The 19,502-nt window shown below is 34.8% G+C and overlaps 2 protein-coding genes across 2 annotated transcripts; one reads left to right on the top strand and one right to left on the bottom strand.

The window, feature by feature from the left end:
- Window positions 1-7,437: 7,437 nt before the first annotated feature.
- Window positions 7,438-10,747, top strand: LOC107962246 (proline dehydrogenase 2, mitochondrial). The gene is made up of 4 exons (XM_016898564.2): window positions 7,438-8,062; window positions 9,436-10,081; window positions 10,175-10,415; window positions 10,524-10,747. The coding sequence occupies exons 1-4, from the start codon at window positions 7,499-7,501 to the stop codon at window positions 10,615-10,617; spliced, it is 1,545 nt and encodes a 514-aa protein (XP_016754053.1). The 5' UTR covers window positions 7,438-7,498; the 3' UTR covers window positions 10,618-10,747.
- Window positions 10,748-11,237: 490 nt separating this feature from the next.
- Window positions 11,238-18,004, bottom strand: LOC107962248 (probable inactive ATP-dependent zinc metalloprotease FTSHI 3, chloroplastic). The gene is made up of 5 exons (XM_016898565.2): window positions 16,636-18,004; window positions 15,505-15,828; window positions 14,887-15,187; window positions 12,203-14,260; window positions 11,238-11,681 (listed from the first exon to the last, which is right to left on the bottom strand). Exons 1-4 carry the CDS (start codon window positions 17,734-17,736, stop codon window positions 14,067-14,069), a joined length of 1,920 nt encoding a protein of 639 aa, XP_016754054.1. The 5' UTR covers window positions 17,737-18,004; the 3' UTR covers window positions 11,238-11,681; window positions 12,203-14,066.
- Window positions 18,005-19,502: the final 1,498 nt, after the last annotated feature.

Raw genomic sequence — 19,502 nt, 5'->3', positions numbered from 1 at the left:
ATAAATCAGTAGCATGATTAAAATATATATCATGCATAATCAATTTCGTAATAAAATCACATGTCATGGGAATTGGTATATACATATAATTTCACATTAATCATTTAATTACATCACTTATAACATAATATCACCACAATAGTCAGTTTGAAATACTTACTTGTGTTTTCCCCTTTTTCAGATTTAGCATCTCTTAGGAATACTTAATGTAACCCCAATATTCCACAACATATAGATCTTAATCAAAGTTTCAATCTTAATAAATATTATTATTGATAAATCCATAATTAAATTCTTGATAAGTTAAATCCACACTTGATGATTATCCTTTTCACTAGATCTAAACTCTGATTTTTACTGATGGGACAAAAAGACAAATCTCCCACTTGATCTGATTGAAAATATGATTTATTAAAGAATAAAGTTATTAGTTTTGGTCATGAATTCAATCTTTAACTCTTAAGAGTTTGAGTAGAGAACTTACTCTTATTTCCTTTTTATGAAGAAATCTGATTGATTTCTTATGGGTGTAGAAAATTTGAATAATTGAATCAACCCTTCAAAAATAATCACGTAAAAATCAGCCCTTATACACAGTTATAAGTAATGGAGAAATTGATATGGGTCTTCCCTATAGATACTTACGTTACTAAGATTAAGTTGGAGAGATCAAAAATCGTCGGAATAATCGTTCGATAGAGGAGATTTATCTAAGGGGAGTTCAACATCCAAATAAAAGAAAAGAATAAATTAAAACATAGAAATAATCTATGAACTTAAGAGAGAAGGATTAATAGATCAATTATTACTAAATAAGTGAAGAGAAAACAAAAATCAGTGAAAAATGGTGACTAACGATAGTGTGCGGTGGTGATGAAGTGGTGGTTTGGTGGTAGAGAATGATATCAAGTGGTGGTGAAAAGAATGGAAATCAATGGTGTAAAAGAGGAGATTTAGAGGCTAAAATAAAACAAAAAGTGATAAAGGGAGGAGCAAAGAGAATGAACGGCCAAAAGGAGAGGAGAAAAAAACAAAATGAAAGAAAAATGTGAATGGTGGCTACCTTAAGTGGGATGGAAGATTCAAGCTTAGTAAATGGGAGAAAATGGAAGCTTTGAGGGGCAATGGAATGAAAAGTGGATCATGGGGAACATGTGGAGTGAAAATAAGTTTATAGGGGAAAGTTGACCAGTTAAAAGAGGAAAGAATCTTTTCTTGCATGGTAACTAGGAGTGGACAGTAATAGAAACTGTTAAATATGACTCCTATTTTCAGTTAAATTTGAAAAATAGTCTTTCAGTTAAACTCTGTTTACTTGTTTCAATCAAACACTGATTAGTTTAGATTATTTTATTATTATTTGATCTATGAATTTAGCCTATAAATAGGCTCTTTTACAACCTTAGAAAATACACCCATTAGAAATTAGAACTCAACACATTTAGAGAATTTTGTATTTACGTTTTGTGGGTTCTTTATTTTCGGGTTTTCGGGGTTTAGTTTTTATCTTCATCTTTTGTACTCTTCGTTCTTTTGCCATTATAGTAAAATTAACTTTGCCCGTGGTTTTTTATCCTTTTTGGATGGGTTTTTCCACGTTAAATTTGTGTGTTCAATTTCTCAATTTATTCTGCTATTTTCTTGTTCGTTACTTAATCGGGTTAAAATCCTAACAAGTGGTATCAGAGCTAGTTCAATTTTAATAGATCAGTCCGTTCAGAGATGGCAACAACAAGGTTTGAAATTGAGAAGTTCGATGGTGAGACAAATTTTAATCTGTGGCAAGTTCGGATGATGGCAATTCTAGTTCAATCAGGCTTGAAAAAGGTTGTTATCGGGAAAAGCCTGAGAATCTAAATAAAATAGAATGGGAAGAGCTTGATGAAAAGGCTTTATCTGCAATCCAGTTGTGCCTCACGAATACAGTATTGCAGGAGGTATTGATGGAGAAGACATCATCTGCCTTGTGGAAAAGGTTAGAAACTCTTTATGCGAATAAGTCTCTGGCTAACCGTTTAGTGTTAAAACAACGTCTATTTACGTTTCGCATGAACAAAGGTGAGCTTCTTAGAGATCACATTAGTCAATTCATTACTCTTTTAAATGATTTAAAGAATGTTGAGGTTCATATTGACGATGAAGATCAGGCTATGCTATTATTGTGCTCTTTACCCCCTTCATACAAGTCTTTCAGGGAGACCCTGATTTATGGCAGAGACAAACTCTCGTTCGAAAATGTGAGGGGTCATTTGTTGAGTAGAAACAAACTCGACAATGAGCTTCATTTGGATAGCAAGACACATAGGCAAGCTTCCGTTTTGGTAGCATCAAAGAAACGAGATAAAAGGTGTCGCTATTGTAAAAAGTTAGGTCACGTCAAAGCAGGTTGTTATAAACTGCGAAATAAAAAAGCTGCTGAGAGTAACAAGGAAGATGTAGCTGGTGCTAATTTGGCCGATGAAAATGGGAATGATTTCTTGTTAGTGTGAACAAGTGATAACACCAAGCTCACGTCCGAGTGGGTCTTAGATTCAGGATGTTCTTTCCATATGTGTCCCAATAGAGAATGGTTCTCCACATACAGTTCGATTGAAGGTGGAGTTGTGCGCATGGGAAATGATTCATCTAGTAAGGTAATTGGTATTGGTACTGTTAAAATTAAGATGCACGATGGGACGATTAGGACACTCTCAGATGTCAGATATGTACCTGATTTACGAAAGAATCTAATCTCCTTAAGTATTTTAGACTTGAAAGGATGCAAAATCAACATCGAGTCGAGCTGTATTAAAGTATCTCGTGGAGCTCTCGTTTTGTTAAAAGGTAAAAGAACCGGCAGTCTTTATATTCTGAAAGGTTATACAGTGACCGGTGAAATCGGACGTCCCTCATCCGTTACGGAGTTGAAGTCAACTTGTTTGGAGTGGAGGCAACTCGGTCATAGGAGGGAAAAGGTATGACTGTTTCGTTGAAGAGAGGTTCTCTTTTAGATGCAGGTTTTGAAAAGTTAGGGCACTGTGTTTGTGAAAATCAAACCCGGGTTAGTTTTGATTTGGCAGTGTACAAGTCGAAGGCTAGAAGTCTTCCAGTTTCTAAGCACAAATTCGACTCAGTTAATTCCCTACATAGTTCAAGATAGGCTCGTGGCGGGCTTTGGCAAAGATGGCGTTGTGGAAATATGAGTCAATGTGGAGATTTGTTAAATATGACTCCTATTTTCAGTTAAATTTGAAAAATAGTCTTTCAGTTAAACTTTGTTTACTTGTTTCAATCAAACACTGATTAGTTTAGATTATTTTATTATTATTTGATCTATGAATTTAGCCTATAAATAGGCTCTTTTACAACCTTAGAAAATACACCCATTAGAAATTAGAACTCATAACACATTTAGAGAATTTCGTGTTTACGTTTTGTGGGTTCTTTATTTTCGAATTTTTGGGGTTTAGTTTTTATCTCCATCTTTTGTACTCTTCGTTCTTTTGTCATTATAGTAAAATTATCTTTGCCCGTGGTTTTTTATCCTCTTTAGAGGGGTTTTTCCACGTTAAATTTGTGTGTTCAATTTATCAATTTATTCTGCTATTTTCTTGTTCGTTAGTTAATCGGGTTAAAATCCTAACAGAAACTTTGGCCAAGGTTTTATGAACCAAAATTAAATAAAAATAATGAGGATATAGAAAATTGAACATAAGACCTAATGGAATTTATTTATACTCTTAATCACTAAGCCAACTCACTTGTTAAAAATCTAACATTTATTCAAAAACATGGTGTGACATTCACTAAAGTTTGAAGCAAATCTGCATCAATTAGAAAATAATGTAGGGAAAAAGATTTGAACTCATATCTTCAAGGACAGCTCCACCACTACTAAATCACTAGACTTGATACTTATTTATTATCAAATGCGCAAAGGTCCTCTTAAAAAAATTCAGACGTGACCACTTTCGGTTCATTAACCCAATTTCTACTAACTCGATTTTTGGAATGTGATAGAAGATTTTGAGATAATTTACTTGGATGACTACGATTTCATGCTTGGCTTGAATTTCATTGACAAGATTAATGCTTTGGTGATTCATTTTGTCGACTATATGTGTATCTTAGATGCGCGACAACAACAATGCGTTGTGTTAGTGATCAAGACATGAGGGGTGGAACCAAGATATTGTCGGCAATCCAACTAGCACAGGATGTTTCATGTGACGGGAATATTGGCTTGGTAGATCAGAGTGCTGCAATGACTCCTTTGGAAATGCTAGAGGGGTAGAAAACTAATATGAAGCCTATTAAGGTATTAGTAGGGCTACCATCTATGAAAGAGGTAGGTTGTGCTTCAAACTTTGGGGGTAAAGTAGTGATGCAAACTAGACAGTTAAATCGAGTAAATGTGATGAGCGAGGTACATCTCATATACTTATCTAGTGTTTTTTTTATTATGACTTACTATTGGCTTGGCAAAGGCACAAAAGTTCTGAAATGGGTAAGTCAAGGGGCTTACAAGCCAAAAGTTAGCAACAATTGATAGGCGTCAAAACCATCAAATAAAAATTCCTACGATAAAATAACTCTAAACAGTAGTAAAGAGTAGCATGGTCGAATCCATAACAATTGATTATTGTTATCTAATTTCTTTTTTTTCTTGTGAATAGGATTTTTGTCTTGGCAATGGTTGTGCCGACGACTCAAAAAAAACTTGCTGAAAAATAAATAAATAAAATAAATTAGGGGATTTGAAAATGTTTAGAAATTAAATAAGTGAGATAGAAAAAATAAACAATTATATTAATCAAAAATAAAATAAAATAATAAAGTGGATTCGAATTACGTAAACATAAATATAAATCCTTAGCCTTAGCCTCGGTGAATTTCAGTTTCCGAATCAATACTTGAAAATAGATTTTCTCTTCCAAACCATAAATTGGTTATAGCGATTAAGAATATCCTAACCTCCAATTCTTCCTTTCATAGCTGATTCCGGTACGACCTACAAATCAACTCTTAGCGTTTGTATAACCGCGATACACACGTTCACAATTTAAGACCCTGAAAGCCTTGCGTTTTGAAGAATTCAACTCGGATCAACGGCCTCAACTGTGCGGGACGTTTAAATTTGATCAATATCTCCCTTGACAAAAATCCCACTAGTATAGCCCCACCAAGATACACTAATTTGTTCGCGAGAATTCAAATTCAGGACGACCGACTCGACTTCCCAACTATATGCCAAAATTACTCTAACCCAACGCGCGCCTTTTGAATTGAAATTGAATTGATTTTAAAGGACGAATTTGCGCTATCCCATATTCCGGAGAGGTGGTGAATACCATTATGAAAGATTTTTAGTGCGGATTTATTTCTTAATTCTTGACCCGAAAGAATATCGGCCTAAAGCTAAGTTAGAAGTTTAGTGAAGTATGAAATTAATCATACTTGGTTGGTGTATGGAAATGGTTTTAACGGAAATAGTGGAAGATGAAAAGGGAAAGGGACTTCAGAAGCAATTATGCCAAAGTATTGAAATGGAAAAAAACTAGAAGATGCATGTATTGCACACGTGAAAAAAGAAAGGAAAAAATGAATTGATTTTTTTCTATTCAATTTCCAGGTATTCAAGGTGTGTCTTTCAAAGGCCACCATACACCCTATTTATATATAAACCATATATTAAAATTAGTCTAACCCACCTAAAAACTAATTACATGAAATAAAATATCATATTTTCTTTTCTATATATGGCTTTTACAAAGTCAAAAATCTGACCAGCCCTTAAATATTTCTAAATTTCTGATTCAACCCCTCTTTTATTGCCCATGCTCCAATTTAATCATTTTATGCTTGTCTTTGAATTAAAGCATATGAATTTCATTCTTGACAAAATTTAAACATAAAACCACCAATTTAGCAAGAATTAATTGATTTGAGCACGTAAAATATGTAAAATAAACATGTTATCATCAATACTTAAGGTTAATCCAATACTCAATATGAAGGTGTCGAAGCCTATCTGTGAGGATCAAGGGGATCCTGATCGAGACAAGTCATGACGAGGGCAAGTAAGAGTAGTGGACATTTGCGAACGAGATGTACAAGAAATAGATATAATTCAAGGCGTAGAACTACCCAATAGAAAGACTAGTCGAGAATCAGTTGAGGCATCAAGACCATTTCGAGACAAGTTAAGCTAGTTCCATTCTAAGGATGTGATGAGAGCATCACGAGAATGAGTGGGGGAGAATGTCACGAGCCGCAGATTAAAGCCTGTGACCATTGGACACTAAACATCCCATGGAGGTCAATTGATCAAATGTGGCTCATTTACCCTGCATAAACTAGCTCGACTCATGGAACGTATGGAGAAGCCCATCTACTTGAAGTCTAGTTAGCTCAGTGAAGCACTCAAGTAAAACTAGAGTTACTAGCGTAATTAATGCAAATCCTAAAGGAGAAAGATGTATAGAGTTTATATCTCTTAAGACTCTCATCTTGTAGATAGGCACGAATCTTAGTTGTCGATGTAATTCGATATGTACCGTTGTATTTGGGGGAGCTCAACTATAAATAGAAGCCTTCCCCTCATTCATTTGTATTCACTCAGTTGTAAATCTTCAAAGTAATAGAATACTTTTAAGAGCATATACTAAAACACTCGGTGTGTGCTATTTTTCAGTGGCTTTTTTTATTCATTCGTTACTTTTTCGTTTTGAGTTTGCTTCTGATTTACTTTGGTGCCTTATAGAGAGTTTCTGCTAGAATTCTCATTTTCCGAGTGTAAGACTGACTTAGGCAGATTTGAACCCAAGCAATTGCCTAAAGCCACGCAATTTACTAGATTAAAGTTCTAACCTCGCAATACTAGAAATTGAATCTATTTCTAGCAACAATTATTGAAGCAAATTTCTTATAATGTTGTAAGTTATTCTAAATCTCTCAGTCACATGTTAGGTGACATCCAACATGTATCCCATATTTAATAAGCATGTCCCATTTAATGCGTTCATCACATTTTAAATTTTAATAGATTTAATCTTAAAAAGCGAAATATAATTTGGGACAAGAAATGAAATGTATTGGCGGCTTTAATAAATTAGATAGATAGAGATTTTGCATTCTTAGTCATCAATATGTCAACTTGTTTAGGATTTATCCTTTAATAACATATTTGCCAATCACGCCTTAGTTTGCAAAGTTGTGAGGCCTTGAGTGTATAGGTTCAATTTTTTCTCTATCCAATTCTTAATCCATTGTGTTTTATAACACTTTATTTTAATTATGGATGTAATTATAATTATAAATATACAAACATTTATTATTTATAATTATAAAAAGAAACCTCCTTTTTGAATTATTGTTAGAACTGTAACCAATATTACCAAGTAAAATAATTTAGAGATACATTATTTTTTGTCTATAAATTCCCCTCTTGTTTCAGACTCCCATAACTTAGCTTGCAAGTCAAAAACTATATTCTCTAATTGTCCGCTCGCTCCCTTCTATGGCAACAAAGTTTCTCTCACCAAAGCTCCTCAATACCTTCCCCTCATTCACTAGGTTTCTTAACTCAGCCTCCACCGCTTCCCTCGCCGCCGTTGCACCTCTCAATTTTGACGAAAAGCCTGAACCCGCCGCTGTTGAAAAACAGCCGACTTCCCTTAAACAAGAATCAATTACAAACGCAACCCTAGACCTTGATGATCACCAAAGGCTTTTTGGTTCCATTCCTACCTTGAACCTACTACGTTCAGCGGCCAACCTCGGGTTGGCTGCTAACGAGCGGTTCGTAGATTTCGGCATGTGGATTATGAATTCTAGGCTCATGGAAACAAGTTTGGTACGTGACGCTATATTGAAAACAGTTAAACATACGTTCTTTCAACACTTCTGCGCGGGTGAAACGACGGAGGAGGCGGCGGACTGTGTGAGGAGAATCCACGACAAGGGTTTCAGAGGGATGCTGGTTTATGCGGTGGAGCATACGAGCGATAACGCCGGTTGTGATCGAAATTTGGAAGGTTCCCTTGGGAGTGTTGAATTGGCCAAGTCGCTTCCAGCTTCGTCTGTAAGTATTTTTGGTTTCGATTTAGCCATCTTTCTTATCCTCATCTATTCTCCTCCCAACACGTAAACCTCTACGATTCTCAAGGTCTTATCTTCTCCTTCAAAACCATTATTAGCATTCCACTTAACTGTTTTAATTATATTCGGATTAACTGCGGACACTAATATTTTTAATTATTTAAAAGATTAGATACTCTGCTTATACTCAAATATTAAACACGTGAATATAATTTTTTTATTTTAAATATGATTTTCCCTAGTATTCATATTTATTTTCCCTCTTATCAATCGTAAGATGTTTCAATTTGAAAGTTTTGAATTTCCTTTTCATACATATAAAACACCACCCTTTTATTGCTGTATCCTCATGCACGTGAGCTTTACGTTGTGGAGGCGGTCCCACAAAATTACTACTAGATAGCTCGCTCGTTCATTAAGAGTCAAGATTTAATATGACTATCCAACACCAAAAGTCCAAATATATAAAGAAAAAATTGATGATGATAAAATCGAAGTTTTTTTGTAGGATCATTATAATATTTTGTCGTTTAATAATAGAACAAAGTTGAAAAAAATATAGCCGTATGTGCGTATGTACGCATATAAACAAAGTTGTGATACGGGGGCACTTGATTGCCAGCAGGTTATTGGTCTATCTTTTGCAGTCATGTATGATGGAGAAAGTAGAGAGCATTGGTGAAAAGGATCGGTGGTTGTTGTGACAACTGCCTTTGCTAGCGACAACATACAAAACAATAGACAACTTGTCTGGCTAAACGTGTATCCTTTCGTTTCTTTTTTGGCCACGCCTAGGAAAAGTTCTCGGCTATTAATGATGGAAGGGAAGTTGTGTTTAATGATTCTGTAGGAAGGAATCCAACATTTAGGATTTGAGCATTCAGTATGTCTCTGTCACAAGCAGCTTTCCAGCTGTACTCCAGCTTGGAAATGTTGTGTTGAGAAAACAGTAGATAGATCTCAGCAGCCGCCATATCCTTTGTTGAAGAATTGCAAGGATTGAATGGCTCAACTAAGTTTATCTCTTCCTTAATCTCCCCATAAATAAACTCCAAGAAAGGCACTTGAAAGTGCATGTCCTTTTTTCTTTTTCCCTTTTTCCCCCTACTTGCATGATATGATTGGTTAGAATATTGAAACATCTTTGGTATGACGGACAGTTATGACTCGATATGAGTTTAGGGTCGAACACGGGTATGTTTAATTTCTTAAAATCATATCATACTCATGTCCTAATATGTGTCAAACACGAAGCACCAAAGTTGGAGACCACCTTATTTAATGTTTTTTTTTCCTAGAACTTTAGCAAACTTTTGACTGACCATGATCTTACTTCTTTGTCCCCTAAATCTACAGGTGAGCTTTGTCATAGCAAAGATAACAGCAATATGCCCCATCGGCCTGCTAAAGAGAGTTAGTGACTTACTGAGGTGGCAATACAAGGACCCTTCTTTTTATCTGCCATGGAAACTTAACACTTTACCAATTTTCTCAGACTCTAGTGCTCTATATCACACACTTGAAAAGCCTGCACCATTATCCCCAAAAGAAGAGTCAGACCTTCAACTAGCGCACCAGAGACTTCTAAAACTCTGCCAAAAGTGTGTTCAAGATAACGTGGCATTGACAATCGATGCTGAGGACACATCAATACAACCTGCCATTGATTACTTCACATATTCTTCAGCAATCATGTATAACCAAGATGATAATCCTATTGTTTTCGGTACAATTCAAGCATACTTGAAAGATGCAAAAGAGAGGCTGTTCATGACAACCAAAACTGCACAAAGTCTGGGGATTCCAATGGGGTTCAAACTAGTAAGGGGTGCTTATATGTCCAGTGAAAGCAAATTAGCTTCTTTGTTAGGTTATGATTCCCCGATTCACAACAGCATTCGGGAGACACATGCATGCTACAATGACTGTGCTTCTTTTATGCTTGAGAGGATTGCTGATGGCTATGGTGCAGTTGTTCTTGCTACTCATAATGTTGAGTCAGGTAATTTACTATAATTCAAAATTTTCATTCCTCATACGAGATTTCAAGACACAGGATTGATTAACGAATAAAATGCCAACAAATGATCAACAGGACAACTGGCAGCATCAAAAGCATGCGATCTAGGAATTCAGAAGGGAAACCAAAAGCTAGAATTTGCTCAGCTCTATGGAATGTCAGAGGCTCTTTCTTTTGGTTTGAGAAATGCAGGGTTTCAAGTTAGCAAGTATTTACCATATGGACCTGTAGATATGGTAATGCCATACCTTCTAAGGAGGGCCGAAGAGAACAGAGGACTGTTATCGACTTCGAGCCTTGATAGTGTACTCATGGGGTAAACTCTTTTAAGCTTTTTAGTAAGGGAGAGCTAAGGCTCCATGGAACTATAAAGTGATGTGATACTGATCAATTTTTTCTTTCCGGCTTATCTAATTACATGCAGGAAGGAGTTGAAGAGAAGACTTAAGAAGCTGCAATTTGCCAAGTCAGCGATGGCATCTCCGAGTAGCATGAAGATAGAAATAGGAACACATTGAATGTTTTAACCTAGGGGTTAAACAATGGCTTTCACTTCCAGGGATGGCTATATTGTTCTTATGAGATTGCAATTTCCGCCAATAATGTAGAAAAATAAGAAATAAATGTAACCTTTGGTGATGAATATCATATCAATGCCACTCCACAATGTTAGTTAAAAAAATCGGAACCCTAATCCCTAAACCTGAATTCAGAGTCAAATCTCCCCCAGCCCCAGCCCCAGCCCCAGCCCCAGCTCCAGCCCCGCCACCACTTCCTATGATCCTGCCTATGGAATAGGAAACAACAGTGCCTCCAAGGATATAGTACCAAAAAGAAAAAAGAACAAATAACTTTCAACTTCCAAGAAATCAAAATTTACTCCATTTTCTATCAATTAGTAGTGGAATTTATTTCACTACTGATCACTTCCACTACTGATCACCATATAATAAAAATATTATAAATACATTCTCCAATGTTAATCGAAATTAGTGGGTAGGCTCAAATCCCATACTCAAATAGGAGATAACAGGAGAGGAAGTGGAAGCCAAGCCAAATGGAACCATTCATTTTATTATTCGTAAATTATCACAAAAACTATGATTGTACTGATAGAAACCAAAGCAGAGAGTCAAGATCCAACAACCGTTCATTTTATTATTCGTCCATTATCAGAAAATAATCATTCTACTGATAGAAAACAAAGCAGAGTCAAGATCCAGCACCTTGCACTTTTTACTTTTAAACCGACAAAAACTGAAATGCACGAAGTATTACTAGCAAATAGAAAGCACTCATACAAATCATCTCATGATAAGCACATGCGTGTATTATGTTGAAGCTTATGATAAAATTTTGCAAGTGCATATCAAAGTCATGGCCAAGTGGGAGCCCCAATCAACTGGTAAACTACTAGTGTGATTATGACTAGCAGAGCACGCAATTCCTGTATGGAAAAATGAAGGTGCAATATGCAAACCAACCACTCACCATTGGATGTTATTGAACAAAAGGCTGTTGAAGATTCCACTCTCCCTGCCCACTTTAGTTGATTAGGATTCCATTTGTCAAGCAGAGATTCCTGAATATAATATAAAAAGGGAGATTAATGTGTAACTTGAGAAAGATTTTTCACATTGAAAAGGAATTCAAGCTGTTTGTCTTGGTGGAATCTAGATGCGGATCTAGAATCATTGTCATATATGTATGGTAATTCAAGATGACCAAATAAATTGGAACTCTAAAACTGGCCCAGAAAAGTTCGAAGCAGCCTCCACTCAAACTCGAATCTAATAAAATGTCAAAACCCATACCTGAGTAAATCCAAATCCTAGATAATTTGAATACAAACAACCTAAGCCTAAGCCTAAGCCTAAAATGATCCTAACCTGAAATAAAACAAACTTGAAATGACTCTACATCAAAATCCACAACAACCTGAACTTAATACTAAAATTACAGATTTAGTTATCAATTTTATTCTAACTCGAACTTAAATCTGATCCAAACTCCAGATAACCAGACTAAAAATGACCAAAACCAAAGATAATGTGAAAATAAAATGATCTAATCTAAAGAAGACTTAAACCGAAGCAATTGGACCTGAGCATGCCTTTTGCCACCTCTAAAGACACCACATATGACAAGAAGAAGCAGGTCTGAGCATAAGGTTAATTTCTCTGCAGAGAGAGAGAGAGAGAAAGAGGAGAAAAAGCCAGCTTTATGTTATGCATCTGTGTGCTTATTGTATTGCGATTCAAGGCAATTCTGCCAAGGCCACTCCTTGTTCAAATCCCAGCCCCATTGCTGGAGCCTGTAGCTTTCCTAGCATGCTTTCTCTTTGCAATTTGAGCAGATTTGATCGGGCTCAAACCCACTTTATCCTGCAAGAGGGGGGATTTATAGAAGAAATATCCTGGCCCAGAACTAATAGAAGCTAAATGCTGGAACTGAAGGTTTAAAGCAATACAGTAACTAATAAGTCTTATGAACATATTGACCAAAGAGGCACGAGCATATTAAGCATCTTTATGCTATTAAATACAAAATCAAATCTAAGGCTTCCAATTCATACCACCAGATAGGGGAAAATATCAACAAGAGGGAGGAAGTAAAACATTCCTCTTTCCAAAGGGAGAAAGAACAAAATTTAGTAATGTGCACCATTAAACAGATGGACAAATGAAGACACTAAAGTTAATATGATTGCAATGGTTGCAACAGAAACTATCAGTTGAAATGATGAAATTTTTTATGGTCAATACTTGAATTTTAAACTGACAATATGAAACAAAATATGAAAGTATGATCAAGGGGCGAGAAACTAAGTTGGCAAAAAAAGTGTATTAAAGACATGGATAATACGATCTTTAACAAAACCAGTATTAAATGAGTAGGGAAAGGAACATCAGAATTTTAAGCAACACTTGATTCAGTGCTGAATCTCTGTCGCAAGTGGAATGTATTTCTGGAACTTCTTAACAAACTTGCTAATTTATTCCAAGTTTAAGAAATGTATAAAAAGAGAAGGAAAAAAAAGAGAGAGACAAGGAAAAACAAACTCATAACACATGAATGCAAAAGGAAAGATAACATGCTAATTGATAATTGCTTTTTTATTTTATATAGTAGCCTCGTGAAATTAGCAGCACAACCATGTTTATAAGAGTAACTTGTCAAAATAAGAGTAATTTTAGACATAGAAATACATTGGAAAATTTAGCTAGGCGGTTATGGCTTTAAATTTTTCCAGTCTAATTCTCAACTTGACCTTGCTTGAAATTATAGTGAGTAGCTATTACAAAGTTCAGACCACAATGTTACAAGTGTTGAACAATTATTAGGTAGCAGAAAATTACCCCACATGCTTGCTAAGTGGTCAAATAATTCCAGCAGCCAGCCACAATCAGTGGTCAACATTCTTTCACATCTCGGGGCTTAGTTCTATTTATGGTGTAATCAAGGGGTTTCAATATTGAATTTATCAATTTTTGCAGAAGACCAGAAGAATAAATATACACATAATGCTAATTAACACCCTCTGTTTCATTTAAATCCTAAATAAAAAATTTGGGATATCAACAATACTTTTGTCAGTAACGAAGTACCAGACCATCACACAACAAAAGTTGTTGTTAACTATCACGTTTTGGTAAAGTGAACAACAAGCTCAATGGTCAAACTTTTGATCATCTCTACAGGCTAATGATCAGTGTGATCATAGCCATTTACCTAGTAAACATCAATAAGATGGATTGCTGATGGGTTATGAGGCCATTGTTAGGACATCTGGACGCTAATACCTGAATCATAAGAGGCAAAGCAGCTATTCCATCGTTTCCAATACAGATCTCTTCCAAAAATATTTTAAATAAAACAAAACTGTTTTCAGATTCATATCTAAAAAGCATCTGAAGAATCATATAACCGACGAATTACAGTACAAGCACTAAAAAAATAGCACTTATCAGCTTAGAGTTTGATAGCCCAAAGGCCCTTGCAAGCCATCCTGTCTTGGATCACTCTTTCCCATTAAGGAGGGCACCCATGGAAAAAGTTTCCCAAGCTCCTTGCCTATGGTACTAGGCTGTCGATCATTAATCCCAAATTTAGCTCTCTCAACAGCTTCCATTATATCTTCCCTTGTCACAGTTTCACCACCTACAGAAGCAAGCACAGTGATACAAAAAGTTCATCCTTGTTGTCTAGAAAGTGAGTTTATAGCACAATCATAAATATTATTTGCATAAAAAAGAATAAATAAATAAGATAAAAGGTCTGTGCACACTGCCAGGTTGTGAGGTGGGGTACCAGAGACTGGACCGGTTCAACTGAAAACTAGTGGTCTGCCCCATCTAGGATTCCTGGCTTTAGATTAAACAGGTTATTGAACAGGTTTTTCTTATTCTATATGTTGTAAAACTTATTTAAGTGATGATCTTTAACTCAAGACCACTTCCTCAGACATTTAAGCCTTAACAATTGAGCCAGTTGCATTTTTAGTTACATTATCACCGTTTTTATTACTTACCAAGTACTGAAACATAAAAATAATAATAAATGTTTTATTCGAATCAAAAGTCAAACCAGTTCAACCAATTAAACCAAAATCTTGGCCCCTTGCAGGTTTGATGACTGGTATGGTTATTAAAACATTTTGGGAATGATTGTAGGGGGTCTGATTCTATGATGCTCAACGAAAACGACAAAAAGGAAAGTTCAAAATGTAACTGGCAGCGGAGGCACCACACTCTGAAATCAGATAAAGCTATGTATCAGCTTCTCACCTCGACGAGCAGCAAGTAAAGCAGCTTCATTGACAATGTTCGCGAGATCAGCACCTACAAAACCTGGGGTCAGTGAAGCCACTAACTCAGAAATAAGTTGTGGGTCTTCTTCTAGAGGAACTCCTCTCAAATGTACAGCCAAAATCTTTTTCCGTCCTTCCTCATTTGGTTCCCCTACCAACACTTTCCTTGAGAAGCGACCAGGGCGACAGAGGGCTGGATCCAGTGCTTCTGGCCTATTAGTTGCTCCAATTACAACTACTTTCATGTCTGACTCAAATCCATCCATTTCAGTCAGCAACTGCAGCAGCAAAATGAAATTTAAAAGCCCATTAATAGCTGGAGATCCAAAATTCCAAATTTTATGTAAAATTCTATTATAAGTTCAAAAATGAAACTTAAAGAAATCCAAGGACAGCTCCTCAGATTAAATAATACTCATTGGACAAATTTATTTTTTTATTTTTTTAGAAAAGATAGTTTGATTCTAAAGTGCAATATTTACACAGAAGTGATAAAATTGATTATTGAAGTCCCAATATGATCAGAATAATAAAGAATTTAATAATAGAAGTGAATACACATAAGCAATGGAAATAGAGTTGAATGTTAAATTGCCTGGTTCAATGTTTGGTCTCGTTCATCATTGAAACTTCTACCACGCTTCCCTCCAACTGCATCAAGCTCATCAATAAAGATAATCGATGGTGCAGATTTCCTTGCAACATTGAAAAGATCTCTGAATCGAGCTGCTCCTCTACCAACAAATAATTCCACAAATTCACTTGCTGATACACTGAAGAAAGGAACTCCAGCTTCTCCAGCAACTGCACGAGCCAGTAATGTCTTTCCTGTTCCTGGTGGACCCACTAGCAACACACCTCTAGGTAATTTTGCTCCCAGTTTTTGGTAGTTTACAGAACCGTGAAGGCATGAAACTACCTACAAAAAGAATGTGTCAATGAAAATAGCCAGCAGAAATTTACTTCATTATTCATCAGAGATTCAGTAAACCTAGTTTGTAATAATAATAGCTACAAGGAACATCAGACAATAGACAACAATACCCCAGAAAAATAGTAGTTGCACTACAGAGAGCGAAATGATCAGAAGATATATAGAACTTGTTAAACCAAAAAAAAAATGATTTTGTGCTAACCAAAAATATCATCAAATAATTCTTATCAGTATCATCAAAGAATTCTCAAATGCGTTCCAAAGCAAATAAAACCAAGGCGAGGAGATCATAGTAATAAAAAGGAGATCTCCATGTACTATTTTCCTGTGTCAATACCCAGAAAAAAGACTTTGATCATCCAGATGCATCAAAAGGGGATGCTCTTCAACTTCTTTCATGTCTAGGTGCATTTAACATATTTTTTAATAAGAAATATAAATATGTGAGGATATGAGTTTTAAACCATTAAAGGACAAAAATTGGCAGCAAGGTAGATGCCATATTCTCAGACATATTTATAATACAAAGAGAGTAATCAATAACTGACATCATTGACAGTCCTAAAGGAAATCACAAATGAAAACTATGGGAACATCCCGGCAGGTTTTCTACCTTCTGTAGACTATATAATACTCAGAACAAATTTGAATGAATTCTAGAAAAGAAGCAAAACTGCATCCCTATCATGAATTCCATAATGTGGCCAGCACATGAATACATTGACATTAAATATTAAAAGAAGAGAAGGCGGAAAAATGATATCCATTTTGTGGAAATAGAGAAGTGCTTACCTCCATAAGCTCCACCTTAGCAGTATCAACTCCCTCCACATCATCAAACCCAACAACCTGATTATTTGGTCGCCGCTTCCTTGCAGGGCTATTAGCAGCAGAAAGTTGACGGTACAGCAGCCACATCAAAGGAGTTAAAGGAATCCACAAGGATATTATAGTTATTAAAGTATTCCTCATTGACATTAGAACTGACTGAGGAGCTGAGCTATAAGTTGTTCCCTTTTCTCGCATCAAACTAAGAAGATACTTTTCGTCATGATCAATTTTTCTTGTCAAATACATCCATGCAGAAGTAGAAGTTTTAGGTCTTGAAATTTTCTTAAATAGACCTTGTTTTTGCAATTGTCTACCATCCACCACACTATCCTCTCTTGCAGCCATACCAGTTAGGTTTTCTATTGAATCATTCCCAGCTGATGATTCTTCTTCAGATTGTGTATTTTCAGCACTTTTAGAATTCATATTGAAATATATACAACGGGAACCCTCTTCAAGCAAAACTTTGGTCACAGAACTACTCTGCAGGCTAGTTATAAACTCCGAGTACGGAACAATCTTAGGAGATGGCACTGCAGTTAATTTCAAGAACAAATAGCACATTCCCAACGCTAGAGATATTATACTGTATAGACTAACTCTTCTTATATTCTTTCTTAGAAAGACAGCAATACCATTTAACATCGACCTAAGCGAAACTCTCTTCATTCTTATTGCTAACAACCGCAACCTTGGACGCAGCCTTAGTGAAAATCTCTTTCTTACATTACTACTTCCTCTTCTTCCAAATTGGGTTTCCTTATCTCCACTATTTCCCCTCATCAATAACCCATTGGGTGCCTTGCAACAAACTTGAAAACCCAAAGAAGGAACCTCATTTCTTCTTCCATTTCTAATTAACCTAAAGCTATTATGACCAGAAAAGAACAAATTCTGGGTTTTGCAATGGTTATATCTATATATTCCAAGTGAAGGAAAGCAAAATGAAGTATCAGAAAAGCTAATATTTCTCCAGATAGACTTGGGTTTTCCACTATCAATCACCAAGTTTTCTTTACTAACAAAAACCCCATTATTGCACACAACACTGAAACAAGCCATGTGTTTTGTACATCAACAACAGCAAATTTGAGAGAGAAAACCAACCAAAGGTACATAGATATCAGAAACTAGGTAGCTTGGAGTCAAAGAAGGGCTTTACTTATTACCTGGATGGATGAGCTTCTAAATTATACATGGGATGGAACTGAGGAATGAAATGAACAGGAGGAAGGAAACTTTATCTTCATTTGTTTTCATTTAAATTAGATATATTTCTATGTGGGATTTTTTTTTTTTTTGAGCAAAGATTGAACACTCTTTTGCAAAAGATCTAACGGTCCTCAAGTGTTGGATGAATTGATCAGATAAACACGGTGTATCTGTGGCCCAAAAAACTTGCAACGGTTCAAGGGCTCCGGCCTAATAAAAATTCGAATAGATGATACTTCTCAATTCTATTTACACTTCCAAGTATATAAATCAAATAATAATAATAATAAATTTACAAATAAATATTAATAATTTTATTTAAATATAAATTTAGAATTTAGAATTTTGTAATCTTTTATATTTTTATTCTATTAATAAAATCTTTGATTAAATATATCATGCATCAACTGGGTACCAACTTAATTAGTAAATTATAAAAATGTCTTACCATAATTAAAATAAGTTATATTATTCAAGTGTATTTTATACTTTTTATTTTAATAAAAATCAAGAAAAATATACATATGGTGCAATTTAAACCCATGCCAAATTAGTTCAGTAAAACCTTAAATTTACCACTCAATCAAAACTCTATTTTGATATTTTTATACATTTTTAATATGCATTATTTATTATCTCTACCAGTTGTATATATTAATAATGTTGTTAATTCAGTTAGTATCATAAGAGAATTCAACACTAACTCAAAATTGATGACAAAACCATTATAAGTAAATTGTAGTGTATTTAATATTATTTATTTGATATATTTATATGTTTAAATATCATTTTACTCATAATTTAATCTAATTTTTTTATTTGTTATTATAGTTAATTAATTTTAAAAACATATCTTTCATTGTTTATTGTATGTTAGCTTAAAGATAAATACATAAGTGGCCACTTAACTATAAAAAATTTTCAATAAAATCCTAAATTGAACTGTTAAATAATATTATTATTTTAAAATTTACACATTTAATTTCTTTATTTCATCACCATGCCAGAATCTCTCCACCTCTCCATCCATCCTCCTCTCATTTCTTATGTATACAAATAAATGTAGTTATCTTTGGAACATTTTTAAAATGTATATATATAGTGTTTCAATAATTGCAAATGAAACATTATAAGTAATCAAAAGTTATGTCACTTGGTTATTAAAAAATAGGTATAATTATTCAAGTAGATATTTATTGAATAACTATATTTATTGCTAGACATGACTATTCATTTGAGTAGTTATGTCTCTATAAAGAGACATGAGGCCTTTTATAAATAGGAGTGAAGTTTCATTTCCATAACAACAAAAAAAAAATTGAAAAAATTTTCTTTCTGATCTCCCACCATTTTTTTATATTTTTAAATTGTTCTATAAAGAATTATTATAGAAATTTTTTATAGAAATTAATATCCTTGCTATGCTCTACTCAGTGCTCAGTGGGTTGTTTACGTCAGTGAAAAACGTAAACAGTCATTGAGTTTCATTATATCCTCGGGGTTTATTTGTCAGTAATTTTTTTGCACACCATAATATAGGTGGGGGCAAATAGAACCTTAAAGAAAATAGCATTGACACATACCTTGAAGCCTTTGTTAATTTCTCATAAGTTTAT

Source organism: Gossypium hirsutum, chromosome A07 (genome assembly GCF_007990345.1).
Source record: "Gossypium hirsutum isolate 1008001.06 chromosome A07, Gossypium_hirsutum_v2.1, whole genome shotgun sequence".
Classification (NCBI taxonomy): Eukaryota; Viridiplantae; Streptophyta; class Magnoliopsida; order Malvales; family Malvaceae; genus Gossypium; species Gossypium hirsutum.
Note: the sequence above shows the minus strand (reverse complement) of the source record. Positions and strands in the feature narration are given on the sequence as shown.